General features: G+C 32.5%; 2 protein-coding genes across 51 annotated transcripts in view; one reads left to right on the forward strand and one right to left on the reverse strand.

Annotated features, from left to right (window-relative positions):
- The first annotated feature begins 477 nt into the window (after positions 1-477).
- LOC130896239 (protein obstructor-E-like) lies at positions 478-10,052 on the forward strand. The gene is made up of 5 exons (XM_057804188.1): positions 478-623; positions 8,449-8,643; positions 8,720-8,923; positions 9,582-9,795; positions 9,918-10,052. Exons 1-5 carry the CDS (start codon positions 581-583, stop codon positions 9,982-9,984), a joined length of 723 nt encoding a protein of 240 aa, XP_057660171.1. The 5' UTR covers positions 478-580; the 3' UTR covers positions 9,985-10,052.
- A 1,345-nt stretch (positions 10,053-11,397) lies between these two features.
- LOC130896151 (voltage-dependent calcium channel type A subunit alpha-1) overlaps positions 11,398-21,271 on the reverse strand; it is a 102,354-nt gene continuing 92,480 nt past the window's right edge. For 23 of the 50 annotated variants that reach the window (XM_057804011.1, XM_057803985.1, XM_057803995.1 and 20 more), the window contains 6 exons: positions 19,053-19,174; positions 17,663-17,820; positions 16,537-16,725; positions 13,898-14,088; positions 13,375-13,607; positions 11,413-11,659 (listed from right to left, as the gene is read on the reverse strand). In XM_057804011.1, coding sequence (XP_057659994.1) covers positions 11,599-11,659; positions 13,375-13,607; positions 13,898-14,088; positions 16,537-16,725; positions 17,663-17,820; positions 19,053-19,174 — 954 coding nt within the window. In that variant the 3' untranslated portion in view covers positions 11,413-11,598. Of the gene's footprint in view, positions 11,660-13,374; positions 13,608-13,897; positions 14,089-16,536; positions 16,726-17,662; positions 17,821-19,052; positions 19,175-21,271 lie in introns of all 50 variants that reach the window. The other 27 variants (XM_057804022.1, XM_057804021.1, XM_057804030.1 and 24 more) reach the window with 6 other exon arrangements.

The raw sequence follows: 21,271 nt of genomic DNA on the forward strand, positions 1-21,271 counted from the left end.
GCATGGCAGAGGACGACAACTGTAGATTCTGCAAGTAAGTTATTTCGCTAAAAGGTTTAAGTAACTTGAAGGAGTAGTATTAACACTTAGGAAAGTGGGACACTGTCTGCTTCGGGAGCTGTCTCTTTTGGAAGCAGAACAAGTTGTAGAGTGCATAGTGGCTGTAAAACCAAAACGACTCCCCAAAAACAATCTCATTACAATGATCAAAAATCTTAGTGCCGCGATTTTTTTGTATGAATATTCCTACTAATTGTGTATGAATATTTAAGACATATCCTAATACGTGATTCATATTACAAGACGTCGTGGGTTCAGTTATGCAATAAAGAAATGGAAAAAAATGAAAAAGAAATCACCAAATATTACATGACTATTGAAAGCCCTGTACATGAATAATATATGTTTCTCCATCTTCATCGCGCCTTTCGTTAAAATTATTACTGCTACTTCTTTTAGTAACTAACGTGGCAGACACGTACTTTCTACGTCCTCGAATGTGAACGTTTGTTAACTTTCAGTTTCGTTCGAACTTTAGTATTTGTTACTTCTTGCATCAAGTTAATTTTATTCTTTCAAGATGAAATTCCTAGTTTTTATATGTGTCTGTGTTGCTGCAGCTAGTAAGTATATATTATTATTATATTGGTACAATATAACTAACAAATAAAATGTTATACAATGAAGATTTATTTAAAATTTATTTTAATTTTCATTGAACTTCTTGTAGCAATATTCAGTATTTTTCAAAATCCATTTGAAATAACAAACACGATAGATCTGTTATTGATAGAAATACCGGTATATAATAAAAAGATTAGAAACCAAATTTTATAAAAATCGTACAAGCAGTTTTGGAGATGTTTCAGGCATTCCTTACTTAAAACTCATCAACTTCATGTCAAAAATATTCTCATTTATTATTTATATGTAAAACATATTCAGTATTTAGGTTCTATAGCTGCTCAAACAATCATCCGGCTCCGAGGACCAATTTGATATCTGCACTACATTATGGTAGTTTCTATCAATCATTATATTGCTTTGAGAAGAAATATAATAAGTTGAAATAATATGAAACTAATCCACATGGTCTACAATTTGATATATTTCATTTGGTTTGGTCATTTTGGGTTTGAAATTTGATTTCTAATGGTATATGGTAAATATGAAATACTCAATCGAAAAGTTATTTCCTTCAACCAATATACAAGAGATTTCTTTATTTAAAAAGAGTTTTAAGCCTTTTAGTTCCATAAATTCACTAGACAGATTCTTAAAATTAAATTTCTGGTGAGTTGATTCTCGTTTGAGATCAATAAGTAAGAAATAACTTTTGTTTATTAAAAATCAACGTTATTTAAGCACTAATCCGCAATTATCACTTTTTATCTTCTGCAATTTTTATAATGGCAACAGTGTAGAGCTTCTGTGGTTAAGATTCCTTTTATTTTTCAAGTTGTTCCAATAAAAAAAATCCTGCACGATTTATCAATGAACTTCAGGTGCGACTTTTGAATTTCTAGTTAATTGTTGACAATATAGTTTTGAATCGATCAAATTTTTAGAATTTTAAAAGTATTTAATTCCCGTCCAGTCACACAATACACATAGCATCACCATTAAGACTTTATACTTCTTTGTGTCATTTCCATCATTTCGTTTGCGTTTACCTTTCTCATATTCCATCCATTTCCATCGCTAGTTATTAAATTCTCCCCCGTTTCATTGCTTTTTAGTAAAGTACCACAGTTTTTGATACGAATAATCAATTTATATATACAGTATTTTCTCAATGATGTTTGACAAGTAAAATTTCATCGGATTTTTCTGTGAGAAGCCTACCAAATTTCCAATATGGAAACATTCCAACATAGTCCATTTCCATTCCAAGACTTTTCCTTGCCTAAGACTTTTATGCTCCTCTAGTTCCAATTAAATTTGATATAAACATCTCTAGTGTCATTGAATTGGACTCATAACCTGCAGGTTGTGCAAAGATATTCTAGGCTGATATAAGTTACTGCTTTTATTTTGGATATTTGATTGAATTTTCCACAATAAGAATTGTCAAGCTTCTCAAAATTGACATTAACTGCCGACATTACCTCTTGGTTGGAAAATTATTAACCACCGAGGCATTTTTCAAATCTAGGAATAGAAAATAATCCGAGAGGACTAAATCTGGCGAATAGATAGTAATTCAAACTTAATTGTAATAACGGATGTGTGTCTTGATGAAGCAATACTTTCTTCTTAGCCAAATGTTTTGCTTGATTATTTCATTCAAACTTTGCAATAACTTCGTATAATACTCGCTGTTGCTAATTTTTCCTTTTTCAAGATAGTTAACGAAAATGTAATTCAGAAACGCGACGCCATGACCTTGCCTGCAAATGGAACGATCTTTGCCTTAGTTATAGCTGGTTCTTGCTTTTGAGTCTATTGTTTTGATTGTTAAACAAATGTTATTTCTGTTTAACATTGCCAAACACTCAAAGGAAAGCACAGCTTTCTCATGTCAAAACTTATATTAAACTGGTGTTCACAATAACAACCTAAAAATAAATTATGTAGTATTCAATTAGAAAAAATTACTGTCTTTTTGTATCATGAATGAAACAGTAAAATCTAATATAAATATAGAACACAAAGTTTGATTAGTACGCTTAAACAAAGCTAGTGAAGTATTTGATAAAATACATGACAATATTGAGAATATAAACTACAGTTATTTGTTAATTGGCAGATAACTGTAAAATAATTCAAGTACTTTTGATGTCCGAGTTTCAAACAATGATTAAAGAATTGTTTTTATTGTCTAAGTTAAACAATTTTTTCTAGTTTAGTTATGACATTATGACCTTTTTAATGGTTATTTACACGTATTTCAAAATCACGATGGAGGCAGTTGCACGACTATTAAGTTTACATATAAGTGAAGCAAAACCACAAAAGAAGCGAAAATTATAAAAAAGAAAACTCTGATTAAGACGACAGAGAAGTAAATTGAGTACTTGTAAAACCCTTATTCTAGAACTTGCTGTGGAAGGTCCTTTTAGCTTGAATTTCATGAGCGTAGATCAGTCCGTGTTAAATAATCTACTTGAGGAGGTTGAAACTAGCATTGAAAAGAAGAATACTGTTCTAAGAGACGCATTACCAGTTAAACTAAAGCTTTAGATACAACTTATTATCTTCTATGTAAAATTTGCATCGATTTTTGTAATTTTGTTTTTAAATTCACATATAATTGAATTTCACAAACACGACAATTTTTAATATTCCTCCAAACGCTGGACGATATCGTAAACAACCTTTTCTTTTTCCACTGGTTCTTGTAAACTAATAACCTCACTTTTTATACGTGGGTAAGACCAAAAAATTTCAATATGATTCTGATATCACCGTGATTTCAAGTTTTTACGACATTATGGTCACAAGAAAACGAGTTTCGAGTCATTGAACGATTAATCTAAAAACAAATTCCATAAAAATAATAATAATCTAATCTCTTCTTTTGATAACTCATTATCATCTGAGCGATCGATTTATTTTATATAATTTTGTTTTAATATTAAGAAGTCTATTGTTTCTTTTTGCTCTTGGGATAATATCACGTTGCTGATTTCTTAAATACCCAGAACTAACTGTTAAATCTGAATATTTGTAGTTTTCGGAATGACTAGTTGTAATTTGAAGGTGTGTCTATCATTTTATGTGGTATGTCCTTGGAACTAACGTTGTTGCTAGGACAGAGAAGTACCTTGACAGGTTAATGTGTTATACACGAATGGTTCCTGCTCTGTTCTGCATGTACCACCAGTGGTTAGTTAGGTCTTAAAACAAACAAATTAATTTCTAACAAATTGTTTATTGTTTATAAGATATACACATTTATAATTTTGATTATACGATGGTTCCTCTAAATTATGATGATATTCTACGCACCTGGGTGTATAATAAAAAACATTGAATGGAAAATTGAGTTTATATAATTTTTTCATTAAATTGTAACTTTTTTTTAATGGTATTGTTGGTTTTCGTTATTTATATAATTTAAAATTAATAATTTCTTTATCTGGACATAATCGATTGGTTTTAGCTATGTTTAATGTTGATTAAATTCTCATTAGCATCGCTAATAGTTTATACGTATGTATTTTTACAAAATAGTTAGTAAATTAGATAAATAATTATAAGAAAATTATGATTAATATGTATAAACATATAAAATTGTGCTTCAGAACCCATTAGAAAACTTGATCGTTATACATCTACGTGCATAGAAATCGGCTCATTGTAACCTTTTGACTTGTGTCAGACCAGTCTTTCAATTTGCTTGATACTTCAGAAAAGTTTTATCTCCATTCATATTGAACCCTAATGATGGAAAATCGAGCTGAATGAAAACTCCATTCATATCATGAAAGCCGCACATAAAGTAAAGGATATACATCTACTTTTTATATCCTTTTTAATAAAACAATTTCCTTTTTTTTTCTTTACCACCAACTATTTTTGGTCTTCTTTCCATCGCTTCATTCCGATTCATCTTCTCATGTTATTTTATAACTTTTATACTCTTCTTCTTCTTCTTCTTTATTATTCGAACTAAATCGTCTTCTTCCAGATCTTTAATATCGTTATATACGCTGTCAGGATTGATCCTAGTATTGTTCATTAATCCTTTATTCCTCTTCTCGTCATCCTTAATGTTCCTAATCTGATCGTTTTTTTTGTATTGACTAGTTATCATTATTCCAGATATTTGAATTTTTTCTTGATTACTCCTTTGATGAATTGCTAAAACAATAGCCACGTCTTATAATATTTGATTGAATTTGATTTGTTTTAAGCCCCACTGTCTATTATTTATTCATCATCACGCTTCTCTATTTGTAATATCAAGAATCATGTTATATCCAGATCTCTCAGTTGATAGAAATTACCACCGGAAATTATTTGTTTATAAACGTTTGAGAAACCTTTCTTTCATTCTCATTGTTGATATTTTCTTCCTCGAACGTAATGAACACCTAATAAAATTGCATCTGACTACTACTAGAAGAAAGTCGAGTCAATTACTTCCGAGGTTTTTTGAGATGATGAAGAAAATTCAATTGAAAACCTTCAATATCGATTATTACATTGCTGCACCCTTAAAACCTTCCTTATAAATAAAACTCGTTTTATTTATATTTATAGTTAACCTCAATTTTACTTTTATCAATATGTCCCAAGGTGTTATTACTAATTCGACCTTTACAGGTATTTAATAAAGGTTCAGTTTTACAAGGGGACAAGTTTTTAATAGTTGTTATGAATAATTTAAACCAGTCCAACAAGAGAATCTCACTTAATACTGTCTCAGATCAATAAGTTCGAGATAAAACTTTGCAGGGTAATATTCTTCGATTTGCTGGTAACTTACTAATATCATTGGTTGGAGCCTCTTCACCAGGAAGCAAAAAATAAGTTTTGTAATTAATATTGTCGTTTTGATTAAATCTCTTTTCGCCAAGCCATTTTTCTTAATCCTAAAACTAAAAGTAGTCACTCAGGATTGAATCTGGAAAATAGGAAGAATGAAAAAGCAATTCGTAACCTAATTCATGGATTGTTACTAGAAAAACTGCACCTTTGTATCGTCAGGACAAAACAGAACTTTTTTGTGGCCAAATATCATCGTTCAACATTACGAGTATATCGTAAATCGTTTTTCGGGTTTAATTAACCACTTTCTAAAATATTTAAACGTGATTTATTCAATAAATTCTAATAAATTACTGTCACAAGTATATTCTCTACAACAGTAACTTCGTGAAACTTATACTCCAAGAAAGGTAGTTGAGAAAATTTTTACTCAATCTTAATATATAGATAATAGTATTTGCATCACATCACAAAAAGTTGAATTGGGTGGAAGAGGGCATGAAAACAGATGAAGAAGAAGATGAAACATTTGATATTTTCAGATGATGATGGTGTTGTCTTATACTTTATTCTTTTGAAACGATATCAATCATTAGAATGAATTGAAATATTCTGTAAGAAAGTTACAAAAGACTAATCAACATCAACAAATGCTTCAAAACCTAGGATATTAACGTGCAAATTTGTACGATAAGTTCAAGTCACACGGAGAACTAGGAAACGCTGTATCATTCGAAGAAATAATGGGTCATACCCTTTACTGTACATCTGCTAAATAGATTCACCTCAAATGAGGAAATAAGAAAAGGCCGAGACCACAAATCACTAGAGGAATGAGGAAAAGTTTCACAAAACATAGCAGATTGTAATTATCTAGAAAAAAAGTTTATCCTGCATTGTTTGATAATACTACAAAAGAAAATTGAGTATTTGGTAGATATGTAGATCTAGAATTAAGTTTCAAAAGTATGTGGCAAGAGATTTAAGTTGAAATATGGTAAACTTGGAAGATTATTGATAAATATTATTTACGTTGAGTTAAACAGATGGCGTGAAGACGAAAAATCCGTACTCAATTTTTATTCTTGAACGGAATATTCAAATTTGCATAATCTCCCACAAGTTCCTTTGCACAATGAGCAGTTGCCATATCTGGTCAAAACACAAAATGCCCATCGGGATCAAAAGTAAAATATGATTCATCGTCAATAATGATTTCCAAACCTTTAGAGGGCGAAAACTCGTTGCCACTGAGACTCGAAGTTTTGATTTCTGTTCCATTTGTTGCTTTTCAGAATATTTTGATTTTTTGTTCACATATTTCTTATCGATTTAGAATTTTCTGCCTAATTTTCGCAATCTAACCCAGTTGTCAGTGAGCCGCTCCAACCAAAGCTTGTCTCTTCTTTTTTGGCATTTTTTTTGGCTTCTCTTTGATCCTAACTTTCTTTCAATCGGAAAATCTTTCTCAATACGTCGACAGATATCTTGTTTGTCTGGCTATTCCCATTCTTACGAAGAGCTTTTTTTTGAAATTTTTGTCTCCACACCTAATTTGCTTAAAAATATTATCCAATAGAAAACTACTTCTATTACTATCACCAAAGTTAAGTTCCATTTTTTGTGGTCTTCTTTGAGACGATATATTTTCGATCTTGTGAATAAATTGGGTATAAATAAAATTTTTAATTCATAAGTTTCAAAATTCAATATTCAAATTGGCTATGAATATATTTCCATTCAATACTCGTTGCGTATGGCTTCTAAACAATTTATGGTTACATAATATCCTTAGGTATGTCAGATTTGTCGCCCCAGTAGATTCTTACATGAAAATTCATGCATAAAATTAAATTTAACATTTATTGTATAATTAATTTGCCGTGAATATTGCCTGTTATTAAATGTCAGAGAAATGTTATAAAATATCAAATACGATGAAATTCGAAACAATCTTTTGATTATTCAAACTTTATACAACAAAAACTATTTCGAAGCGTCCCCAATTTAGTATGTGTTTTTTTAAATAGATTCGATAATTTCTCCAAATGTTAAGTCAACGTTAACCGAAACCGAATTGACTATTAAATAATAAATTACGTAATAAAGTGAGAGAAAGCACATTATGTATTGTATTCTCAACCAGTTTTCTATATCTAAACGCTTTTATCTACAGAGAAATTATTTATTCATCTATGTGAACATTTGGTAATACCAATATACATATTTAAACATTTCTCATCTCAGTTATACGGGCATGTACCCAGAAGTACCTGTCCCAACAAAGAAAACATAAAAATTTAAACTCCATACACTTTTTACAGCGATATTCAATGAGTTCGACACCCTTTTTAAAATTCACTGACGACAGAACCTTCTTATTATTGGAAAATTTTGACCACCGAGCCTGGGAACAGAAAATAATCCGAAGGGGCTAAATCAGGCGACTAGGGTGCATGAGGTAGTGATTCAAACTTCAATTCATTGTTTTTGGACATTGCAATAACTGTTGCGTGAGCTGGTGCATTTTCTTAATAGAACAACACTTTTTTTTAGCCAAATGTGACAGTTTTGCTCGATTTCTTCGCTCAAACGTTGTAATAAGTTCGCATAAAACTCATTGTTGCTATTAAACCTTTATCAAAATAGTCAATGAAAATTATCCCACGCGCATCTCATAAAACCAAACCATTGTCTTCTTTGGAGCCGGCTCTGTTTTCTCAGTCCCTTATTTTCATTGTTCTTTTGTTTTCGGTGTGAGTAATGGTCCCACGTTTCATCTAGGTATGGTTATGAGACTATGAGGCAAAAATACTTTATTTCTGTGAAAACAGATTTCGAAAACTTGTTGCTTGGATTTAGACCGACAACAATTACCAATGTCCTCGATAGTGATAATAGGTCTTACATTTTTTAAACCACATTGAAATTTTACAAACCGATTTTAGTAATATTATGTTGGAAAGGATTTTTCCAATTTTTCCATTTAAATAACATTATTATTTGTTTCAGATGCTCAATTCAAATGCCCTGCTAAAGACGGTCAATACCCCGATCCTATTCAATGTGATAAATACTACGAATGTGAAGATGGCATCGCCAAAGCGAAACTTTGTCCCGATGGATTAGTTTTCGATCCAGAAATCAGAAAAAGGAATAAATGTGATCAACCCTTCAATGTCGATTGTGGAGATAGAGAAGAATTACGTGAGTACATCTTTTTTATAATGAAATGTAGATTAAACGTATGAGCTTAAACATTTTGTTATTTTTCATTTTTTAGAACCTCCTCAACCCAAGGGAGTTTGTCCAAGACTTAACGGATTCTTTGCTCACGAAGATCCCACTGTATGCAATAAGTTCCACAATTGTATTCAAGGTGAAAGTACTGAAATGACTTGTACGTCAGGATTATACTTCGATGAATTCACTGGTCTTTGCGTATGGCCTGAAACTATTGACAGGAAAGGATGTACGAATCAAGGAAGTAAGTGTTGTTCTATTTCATGATATAAATCGTTAATTAATTTGGTAAACTTGGAATAATGAGTCAGGAATATTCACTTATTATTCATAAAACCATATCAGTTAACTACCTATAACATCAATCGTTTAATGTCGATACTTCAAGTCGACAAGCAAGTCTGCGTTTTGCAAAGGATCATTTGAATTTGATGTTGGAACAATGGGGATCTGTTCTATTCTCAGATGAGACCAGAATATGCCTCCATGGTAGTAGCGACCAAAGAAGTGTCCAAAGACCAAGAGAGCGGTTTGCAGATTGCTGCTTTGAAGAATGGAGTGCTCATGGAGGTGGTTCCTTAATGAAATATTTTAGGCACATGTCATTATCTAAAGTCGATGTGGATTAGCCTAGGGTGCACAGAAAAGGGTCTCTAATATAATAGAATACTTTTTGAATTAGTTGAAGGAGATTGCATATCTGAAAGATCTAAGAAGTGAGCTTAGCAGGAATTTTTTCCTTCCTACAACTATGGATTGTACTTTTTGCTAGTCATATTGGACTCATTATCATATATACATCTATCGATTTCTATATAATCTATCAATAAATGTATATCAATAGCATGACTTTAATTTTATACCAATCATCATCTAACATACGAATTTTTTTTGTTTCTCAGATATCCTTAAAGATGGTTTCCAATGTCCAAAAGAAAGTCAAAAGGACGCTAACGGAAATCTTGTAGTTCATCCCAAATATCCACATGCTACTGATTGCCAAAGATTCTACGTCTGTTTAAATGGTGTCGAACCCAGAGATTTGGGTTGTCAAGTTGGAGAAGTTTACAATGACGTTAGTCAAAGATGCGATGCTCCCGAAAACGTACCCGGATGGTAAGTCATCATTGGTTCATATATAGACATTCACAAAATAATTTCTTAAAGTTCAATTGAAACGTTTACGATTTTTACGTCTTTTTTTGTTATCAGATGATGATGATTATTTTTTTTTATAGTGAAGACTGGTATCAAAGCGAAGATGGACCCGCATCGCCAAAATCTACGAAATCTAAATCTAAATAGTTAATTTAATTCGTTATTTTATATTTTTACTTTAGTATCAACCGTATTGAATAAAATTTTATAATAAACTTGTTTTTTTTAACACGCTTCGATTAGTTTTACCTGTATGCTTGTAACTGATTTTTTGGACGATCCGGAATAGCCATCAAACCCGGATCCATTGGTTGCGCGCTAGAAGCTTTACCAGTGAAGCAACCCTAAAGAAACGTATTTATATTTCATTCACCTACATAAGAGACCTACCGTCCATTTTGCCGTAGACAGCCATTTAGGGCTTATTAAGAAATTTGGAAAAGAAAGGATGGTGGAAATTGAAGTCCTAATCAATGAATGATTTTCAGTCTACGGATTAGGAATTGACTCTATTAAAAGACCCAAAGTTAGTTTCAAAATGTGATACAAAGCTCTATACAGCCCAGAGAACACTACATTGAGCGTTAATTAAAAGTTATGTCACAAAATCGGAAAGGATGAATCACATTTTAAAAGGTTCCGAGTTTCTATACTGAAAAGATTCTTCATCCTATTCCATTTTTATGAAAAACTAAACCAAATGGACATGAAAAGTCATAAAACTGATTATTGTTGTGTTTTCGAAATTATAAGTAACGATTTTTGTACCAAGACCACTTTTTTCTTTGGTTCTATCTCTATTTCAAGAAAAAGTTGAATTCAATTTACCAGATTCTTCTGTAGTATTTGAAACTGTACCTGGAAATTAACGTCAACGATTACAAATCAAAATAGATTTCGAAATATAACAAATGTACCGATTACTTTGAAAGAAATTATCTTTTATGTATTTTTAGAAAAAGAAGAAATTTGGTGAGGACGGTTGATAACACCAACTTCAACGAGACCTATAGATAGCAACAATGCAGAAGATAATTCGATAGAGAATTCAGAGGCTATATAAGATATTGGGAGTGCACACTAATCATCTAATGAAACCTTTAATTCAGACAATAAATCACAGAAAACTTGAATTGAGACATTAATTAACTAAAGAAGGTAAGGAGAGATGGTGGAAACACCTACAAGATATAAGCGATACATTAAAAAAAATTAGGAAACCTAGAAACTATTTCTACGGAATTATTTCTTTTTGCCTTGAAATAGGCAAATAGGATTCTGTTTCAGCAATGACTTATTCATTTGATTGATATTCCTAAACAGCCAGTAGTCGCCGTATGGCAAATCTGGTGATTATGGTGGATGTGAAACCAACATTGTTCATTGTTTATTTGTGTATACTCCTTCCAATAGCCTTAATAATGTACATTAATAGACGCTATTGATTGTTTTTACCTTTTTTTGTTTTCAAATAAAAGATGACGAATGTATCTGCATTACAGGTGGAATTCACCCCCAATTTTTGGTACTACATTTGAATAATTGGAAAATGAAAACACATTTGTTTTATAAAAATTTCTTATTTCCTTACAATAATCTAACGTGACCCAGCTGTACACAGAAAGTTTAAAAACAGATTACTCCTAATGTAATAATAATAATAATGGTAATAATAATAGGTATAATAATAATTTGTTAAAGTCTCTTTTATATAAAAACACTGATTAATAGTAAATACTCTCATGGAGTATTAAGCAAATGCTAGCACCAGTCATCTTCGTCTGATTCAGAATGTCCAGATCCAGTTGGCTTCGGCTTATACCTGCAAAGAGAAGCAGAGTTATTTAATCAATCGAAGAAACCTCTTTTCAAACTTCACCAAAGTACAAAGTTAATACATATTTTAGATTATAAACAGAGCAAAACAAAGAAAAACTAGAAGAAGAAAGCGGCTTTCAGCGACTGAAGCTGAATTAATCTGTAATCACTAGGTATTCGGTAAATAATTGAAAAAGATACTCCTGAAATATTTGCCGTTTTGGAAATAACGTCGTCAACAGTTTTTTCATATTTTCTTGCATTTTATTTTTCGCTCAGTCTTCATCAATCTTCATGTTTAAGAATATCACGCAGCAGATAAATACGCACACGCGACTTTTTATTTGTGGTATATTATAGTGCCTCTGAACAATAATGATGTTCACGTGCCAATAACGCACTGATCATTTTTTTGTTAACTATTTCTAATCGATAAATAGACTTTAGGATTTGAAAAAAAAATAGAAATTGAGATGTCAATCTTGGAACTGTTTGGAGAAGGCGTTTGGTAATTAAATAGTCAAAATACGTCTTATTTGAGATAGAGACATGTTAGCTTGGGACCAAAGATCACCAAAATATTGTATTGAGTGTTAATATGAGATGAAATTTAGTCGAAAAGTTATCCTTTATGTATTTTTAATTAAAGAAATTTGAAAAGTTTTAGATAAGCTCGACCACAAACCTGATATATAGGGGCGATTTTTATTTTATATAGAAAAAACCCAAATTCATCCAGTAAACCTGGACTCTCATGACAGTAAAGTAAATCATTTGCCTTAGACGAAAAAACGATAAGTATAGACTGCCTATTCCAAAACGAAGAAATTTCCAAATATTTTTGTTTCCTCTACTGCAAACGAGATCCAAGTAGTTGTATCTTCGTTTTAGAAAGATCTAAATCACGAACCAGATCATTGCGCTCTTCTGATGTGGTTGTTTGCTACAACAACATTCGAAAACAAACTCCTTTTCAAAACTTGGACTGGTTTCTGGATCCTCTGTGTATAATTATTTGGTTCATCTTATTTCTCTGGATGTTTAGGGACCGGTAGCTTCATGAGGTATAGGTCTAATGGATATTAGTTCCCCGTAGTAATTCTACTAAGGTTCTTGAACCAGTATGGATGGGATCCAAAGTTTTGTGTTTAATTTGAATTATAAATCGTAGGCTTCTAGACTCAAAGTCTTTCAGTGAGTTTTCACTGTAACATCGCTATATACATAACAAAAACTGTTCGGATAGTTCACACAGCTGAATACTGTGATACTGGTCCTTATATACCAGTTTCGAAACATCAAGAATCAAGATTATCTGAAAACCTAATCCTCCGACGACTATGGAGTGCGATGAAATTTGGAATTACTGGAGATTCGATAAGTATCTTCGTTATTTACGATCCTGCGATTTTGAGACTTGTGGATATGCGACATCCCCAGACATACACTATACGGCGCTGATAGATTTTGAATAATTTTCCTACAACTATGAAAAATGTATACTTGGCAACTATGCTATATAAAGATGAATATATTACATTCTTACACCCATTTAAAGCATGTTGTCTATTGTTGAAACGCTTGAGAGCTAGATTTAAAGTAGTGAAGTGATAATTTACAGTTAATTTATTCATTAGTGGTAAATTTGATTCAGTTATTCGATAAAAAATGACTAAAGCAAGTTTTGGGCTTTCCAAGTGAGAATATGAAAATATTTACCCGTTTGGTAGTGGACTAGGTAGCACTCTGCCGCCCCTTCCCATCGCTACAGCTTGTTCGAAACTTAGAGGTGTTTGATTGGAGTCTCTAACACCAGGATTCATGCTTATATTCACATTGTTAATATTAGTTGTCTCCGGAGGCGAAATTTCTCTAAGAGGTTCTCGATCCAACGGAAAAGTGTGTGGGTGATTATGTGGAGTTACGTGCGCCGAATGAGATTGAAAATGTTGCTGAAATTAAACGAACACCTTCACAAAATGAACTTTTACAATAACTAAATGTAAAAAGGGCTAGGAAATAATATTTCTCTGATATCATACGAGATAAGTGAAAAAATATGAAGAACAACTCATATTGATTCAGATATACTATATGCTTTTGTAATGTTAAACTAGGTAGCTTCAAAAACATCATCAGCATTTTTTATATCATATTTCATATAGAAACTTTGTTTCATCTCGTAAAACAATTAAGTAATTGGACTGGCCCTAATGCCGTAATTTATATATTCAAGACTTACATGTGTGGGAGATGCATTAAGTTTCGGAAAATTTATTGATCCCGGTCGTAATTGTAGCGTGGAAGGTTTGCAAGGTGTTGGAGGTAGTCTTCTTCCTTGACCCTTCCGACCGCCCAAAACCGGATGACTGTGTTGTACGTTGCCTTGATGAGCTGCAGACTTCTGCATCGGTATACCTACCACAGCACCAGCTGTAATAAATCAATCGGAATTTTTTTGAAAAATAATCTACTTCGTATACCTTCTTGTCACATCAAAACACCTATAAGGGGTGACCAGTTTTGTACAAAATGGTATTGTGGGTCTTATCAACTTGCAAATATTTTTTTGGCGGTTCTGCACTAGTTTCGCTTTTGTATAAATATCGTAATATTGAGATTTAATATGGAAATCAATGTAATACGTTAAGAACTATGAACATATTTAATAAAGAACTAAAAGATAAGCTAAAACAAAAAAATATGATATGGGGAGAAGGGTTTTTGGTCAAAATATGGAATCGAATCATTATTTTGGAAGCAATTTACTTCTTAAAAAAATTAATTAGAACGTTCTGTGCATAACCAGATTACCAAAAGGCACGCCAAATAGTGTAATTGTGAGTGACGGTGTAGTGGTAGTGTAAACAGTGTGTTCAGTATGAATATCACCAACGGTTCCATAAATTCCAACCTTCTTAACAGTTCTAATTTTTCACTAAAATAATAGTGTATTCCATAGTTGACCTGCTCTGGATGTAAATAACAATAAGAGAAGAAGAGAAAAATAAAAACAGCAACATATAATGCTAGACGTATACGAAAGTTGCTATTCAAGATTCCAGATATGGCAAAACTGATGTGAATATGTCAAATCTGACATTGCCATCATGAAGTTTGACATACTCGCATACATTCAACGTTGCATATACATTGGGCTGTCAAAAAAATTTGATCGCGTTGGATGACGCATAATTTGACAGCTAGTGTCGATTGGTGCTAAAAAATGCCGAAAAACTTTAATGGCGGTGCTTCAAAAGACGTTTATAAGAATGGAAAGGCGATAAATTATGAATCTATGCATACGAATCCATCGTCAACAATCGTCTGTATGAGTCATTTCAAGATATGCCAAATCCAACTAAAGTTGTTCGAAGTATTTCGAAGCAAATGGTAGCCTGTTTTTTCTAAATCACCGGACATGTCACCACCGTTCCATTACAGCAACGTAGAGCGGTCAAATCTGAATGGTACATCAGATCTCACACATCTGTTCAAACAAAAACGTTTTCGAATAGCCAAGACATCAAACTGATGGGTCCGCCGTACAGCAACCAATGAGTTCAACAGTATTGATGTTCATGAAGAACATTTTGAAAAGCAATGTCAAATTACAAATATTTGATATTATTTGTCTCACAACTCAAGTAGCAGCCCTCAAGTGGCACTTTATAAATGAATTCCTCAATAAATTCTGCGCATTTTCCATCTCACAACGTTGAGTTTATCTCTTTAAATAAGAGCTGGGAGAGAGTGGGAGCTTTGTTATGAGAAACGGCTGTAAGTCCGATTTTGCTTTAATAAACTTGATGTTGTTTGAAAGAATTTTTGTCCACGACTCATTTCATTAGCCTACTAGACGTTTGAAGAAAAATTCTATCCGTTTACACATTCCATTAAGATATCTCGGGACAGAAAAAATATTTCTACTCAAACAATCCCTAAAATATATGAAACAATGTTCTCTAGTATTAATGGTGCTAATTAAATCGCTTAGAGTGTATATATTTTGTATTGCTGGATAAAAACGCTTTCAAACAACATCTAGTTTACATAAATCGGCAAAGCAGAACCGGACTTTTTTCATAACAAGGTTCCCACTCTCCCCCATCACATGTTTGAAGATATAGATTAAAACTTGTGAAGTGAGGCCACTTTTGTTATATTTTCTTTTTTCTGAAGCTATAACATAATCTGTGTCTGACACCGACATCCGTTCTTAGTTGCCCACCCGGTACACTATGCACATTCATACTGTTGATTTGAACAAAATCGCATGGAAAAAATTAGATAAATTGCGTGCAGGATTTTTTAACAGGGCCGGATAAAGTAAGCAAAAGGGCTGGATACAGCCCACGCGCCGACTTTTGTCCACCCTGGTCTACGCTTTGAAAAATCAATACCCTGCTTCCATATCTTGATTCTTCTATGTTTTTCTTTGGACTATGACTCTCCAGCGCAAAAATTTCGACGAATTCTTGATTTTCAAATAATTCTATAGGTTTCTAGAAAGATTTATTGATAAAATGGTTAAATTGATTAGAATTTGAATGAATCCGCTCGATGTTACTGTATAGAAAGCTGTAGATTTTTGGTGGGAAAATATAAGGGACTGTAAAATAGTTCAGCGAAGCTTCTGGTTCAATTTTATCACATTTCTATTTCAGATGGGATAAACTTTGATCATTAACTGATTTGTCACCTTTTTCACAATACCATGATATTGGTTAATATGGTATATCATATAGAAATATAAATATACTATTTAACATTACCAATATACCATATTAATGTATTTTTTATAAAATCTAAGACACAGATAGAAGACATAGAGGTTCACAATACTGCAAATCACAATTTTTTTTCCATTGAATATCTCACCAATAAACGGTGGACCTTGATGATGTGGTAATGATGAATTCGTAGGACTAGGCGATCTGGATCTTTGACATAGACTGGTGGTTCCGTAATCCATTTTCCTCGAAAAGTTAAACCCGCCAAATTTAGGATTATGTCGTCCTGCCGACGGTGACGGGGATCGTGTTGGACTCGTCGAAGCCGACCAAGATCCTTTCAAAACAGAACAAAGAGGTTATCATCAAATCTTGATAGTCACAGATTTAAGACCAAACTTATTAGTCAGCAGCTCTTTTCGTATCTTGATTTAATTTTTTTTTTGAATTGCGAGATGAGTATTTGAAGAACGTTTGTAGAAAAATCTCCGATTGATAATATTTTACTTTAACTATGTAATGTTAAAGGAATGAATAGTAATCAAAGATATGCAAAAAAACAGAAATAGACTCAAAATAAATGGACTGAAGGCACTAAAATATTCATAATATCCAAGCCCTTTCTCCTACTTTTATATGTACAGAAGATTTTTGAGAAACTTCCGACCTAATAAAGAAACAAGACCTTTTTTTATAGTTGATAAACTCTTCCAAATAATAGGCGATATCTTATTTGTTAAAATAAGCCTTTACGTTATAGTGCTATAACGCCCTTGCCTTTAAAAATCTCTTCCCAACAAGAAAGTCACTGGAGGTCAAATCTTGTGAATATATCCACATCGAACAAATTATTACACCAATTATCTGCCCCAATTAACGATTTAGGTGAAAAAAGATATATATCAGGAGATTGAATTGGCCACCTAACTCTCCTCATATAAATCCAATTGAAAACGTGGGATTTCATAACTAGAGTTATTCAGAAATATATAAACTTCAGACTGCAGATGATTTGGTTGCAGCGACATTAATGAAATTGAACAAAAAACTATTAATCATTTGATTTTTTTAAAGCACAGGTATGTAAATATATTATTATAACTTTCACTTAATAAAGTTTATTTGTTTAGGTTATAATTATTTATGTCTCCTAGTTTATTGGAAACTTTTTCTCATAAATAACAATAAATAAATAGAAAACTTTTTTCACAAATTAGACTGTTCACATTGTGCGAGGAAAGGATCAATATAATTGTTAATAAATTATTTCTCACCTCTTGGAAATCGATGCCTTTGAGATGCCATTTGATGTTCCTGTTTCACAATTTCCACTACGTTAGAAACAGTGTCGGAAAATCCAATATCATGATGCAAATGACGAGGATATCTTCTAAGAGGTGACGGACTTCTTTGGTACGATGGCGAATTTTGCCTAAAACATTGGTATTTGTGTAAACAAAGATTTTTCCATACATTGTGGATCGGACCGTCAAAAGCATTGAGCAATGTTGAAGAGATAAGAAGAGGATGGTCCCAGAAGTACCTAGCTTGACCTAGAGATGGTGGTAGTTGCTTGAAAAATACCACTGTATTAGAAAGTACACAATCTATACAGCATACAGTTTGAAGACGCCACGTTGCTTAGAATTCGTTTAGCAGCCCATCAGTAGTGAACGTTTTTAGTGAATTTGTAAACATGGAAAAAATTAGATGTTCGTTATGTCGAACTAATATAAAAGAACAGAGAAGGTATTCGACCGTTCCATCTGCAGGCAACGTCATGGCGACGATTTTTTGGGATGTGGGGATGTGCGTGGAATAATTTCCTTTGACTATCTTGAAAAAGGAAAAACTATCAACGGCAAGTATTATGCAAACGTATTGCAATGTTTGAGTGAAGAAATCAAGCCAAAATGGCTGCATTTGGCTAAGAAGAAAGTGTTGTTTCATCGAAACAATGCAACAGATCACACATCCGTTCTTACAATGGCCAAAATTAATGAATTAAAGTTTGATTCGCTATCTCATGCACCATATTCGCCAGATTCATTCCTCTCGGAGTATTCTCTAATCCCAGCCCTGCAGAAATGTCTTGGTTGTCAAAGATTTTCCAACAATGAAGAAGTGATGTTGGCAGTTAATGAATATTTTGAAGAACATGTTGATTCTTATTATGAACATTATTATGAACATCTCTGGAAAACGTGTAAGGAGCTAAAAGGAGATTATGTTGAAAAATAAGTATATTTTTTTCAAAATTTTTGTGTTTTCTTTGTTTGGACAGATACTTCTGGGATTATACTCGTACAACTAATATTCAGTAGTTTTTTGTGATTTTTGATAGGAATTATGGATTGGACTGATTTGAATTGAGGTTTAACTGCAGCTCTATTGGAATAATCTATGTAGTATGGATCCAGAAGTACCCAAAGAATAATAAAATTAAGGCAAAAATATGTTAATTTTCTCCCTTTTTCCATTTTTATCATGAGAACTTTCTCTTCCTCCAAAACGAAATTAACTGCTGCTATTATTTTTAAAATACTGAGCAGTTTCGTCAAGTCCGGGAAGAAAAAATAGTGTAGAGTGGAAAATTGTTTTCGTATTCTGTCTTTATGTTAATTCCATTGCCTATTAAGAGGTATAATGAAAAACTCTACGTACCGATTAGTTGGACTTCTTCTGTGATGATTGATGAAACTTCCAGGACGCAATAAAGCCTGTTCTCCACCACTATCACAAGACGGTCTCCGAGACCCTCCGATGATATCCTGAAATTCCATTGCCTGTAGAAACGTCACATTCTAACTAAAATATCTAACTAAATCTAATGTTTCTATAGAAGTGTAGTAAAGTAGAAATATATATAAAGTGGCTAAAGGGATTTCATTTATAGAACAAGTCCTGAACGAATATATGCATCACCAAAAATTCTATACATGCAGATGAAAGTCATGCAAAAAGTAGTAAAAACTAAAAGTGCAAATATACTAAAGAGCGTTTATAAGTCAAAGTGGAAAGATACTTCCTTATTCTATTTATTTTTATTAATATCCAGTTTAAAATTGTATTAATTGTGAAATCAAATAATAAATGGTGTAAACAAAGAAAAAAAAATGGAAATACGGGTTTCAAATAAAAATATAATACATAGAACGTTGGGTTAATTTGAAGGTGGGATGACGATGATAGCCTTATTATAAGCTATCCAACAATAGATTTTTTCAAGTCTTTTTTTAATATTGTGTGTTTGAAAGATATGCTTCCACCAAATCTCAGTTCAAAGAAATTCTATTATTTCATATTAATGATAATTAGAAAATTTCTTCAGCCTCTGTTATATCCCTACCTTGAAATTACATATTACTGTCCCCATTAACTATGGGGACATGAGAAAAATACATGTAGTCAAAGATATTTCAGGCTACAACCCAAAAAAAAGTAGTTGTAGTTTTTAGGTTCATTGTTTTTTCAATATTTGGATTCTTGAAATAATGAAATTAGTTATTTTAGCGTAAAGTGTTTCTTAATGGGAAGTGCCGAGACCGTAATTCGGGGCCAAATACTTTCTCAAATGTGGTTTTAGAACGGGGATTCCATACACGATATACAAACAACATTTTTTGTACAACTACAATGTTAATTTATTTTGTCTGACATCTTTTTTGTCATGTCGTTTTTTGTCCGCATACTAATGTTGTCTTAAGAGAACTAAATAATACTTCTTCTCCATACATGTCATCCTCAATGCTATCAATCCCCCAATATAATTTCACAGCCTCCAGTAGCCTTTCTGTGTCGTTACTATAGAAAAGTTCTGTTGGCGTGATTAACTGTGCTTGCTCGTACGAGGTTTTGAGATGGACAAATAAAACAAATATCAATTAATAGACTTTTGCATGCGTTTGAACCAATTTTCCATTCCGATTGAGCTACCTCCAAAACATGTGATTTGAATGCATCAACCGCTTCTTCAGGTGTACAAAAACTTTTACCTCGTAATTTAATTTTGATTTGAAGGGAATAAAAAGAAATCATTGGGTTCGAAACAAGGACTTTTGTTTCAACAGATGTCCGAGAGCTCGCATTGTCATGGTGGAAAATGATTCGTGTTCTGCGATTGGTTTTTCTCATTTTTCGATCAAATGTTAATGTGCCATTCCGAATTGACAGTTCTACGTTGATATAATGCGAGTGCGAGTGGAACGAATGCCAAAATATGCCTAAATCTCACGGTATGGCGATCTTGTAATATTGATGTTTTCTGCCACAGCAGCCGATTTTGGACGACGAAATTAAAGCCACGTCAAAAATCATCGCACGAAAATGTTCATTTTCGTGATGAACAAGATGAATGTTTAAAGTATCTGTAGAAAACCCAAATAACACTCATATGACAAGACGTTCTGAGTAAGTTTACCATTAAAAATGTCAAACTGCATGATGGCAATGTCAAATTTGACATAATCACATCAGTGTTCCCAAATCTCAAAACTTGAGTAGCAACGTTCCAATTTCAAGTTATTTTCAAGAAGATGAAGATTAATTATGTTAGTGATACCTCTTGAGGTATGTCTGAAAAAGCCAAAGCAATAGTATGAACATGTGTCCATTTTCGTGAATTGTGAGACAAAAAACATGTAAAAAGGTTTTCGGTAATGTGCTCAAATGCTATTTTGAGGAAAAATAAAAATTCATAAAAACTCCTAAGTTATGGAGTGTATTCAATGTGGAAAAGTACATTTTTGTTCCCTGAAAAACCATAACCTCACATTTTACCTGCTTAAATCAGAATCGTATGTCACTGTAAGTGTCAGTGACAGATAATTAATTTAAGCTCAGTTGAGGTAAAAGTGTCCTTGATGCCTCCTCAGTTAACTAAC

This window comes from Diorhabda carinulata, chromosome 7 (genome assembly GCF_026250575.1).
Source record: "Diorhabda carinulata isolate Delta chromosome 7, icDioCari1.1, whole genome shotgun sequence".
Lineage (NCBI taxonomy): Eukaryota > Metazoa > Arthropoda > Insecta > Coleoptera > Chrysomelidae > Diorhabda > Diorhabda carinulata.

What these genes read in the sequence shown, in the direction of transcription:
- LOC130896239 (XM_057804188.1), top strand. Translation starts at nt 581, where the DNA reads ATGAAATTCCTAGTTTTTATATGTGTCTGTGTTGCTGCAGCTA. An exon ending in TGTCTGTGTTGCTGCAGCTA is followed by an intron (nt 624 to 8,448) that starts GTAAGTATATAT and finishes TATTTGTTTCAG; the next exon opens with ATGCTCAATTCAAATGCCCT. An exon ending in AGGATGTACGAATCAAGGAA is followed by an intron (nt 8,924 to 9,581) that starts GTAAGTGTTGTT and finishes TTTGTTTCTCAG; the next exon opens with ATATCCTTAAAGATGGTTTC.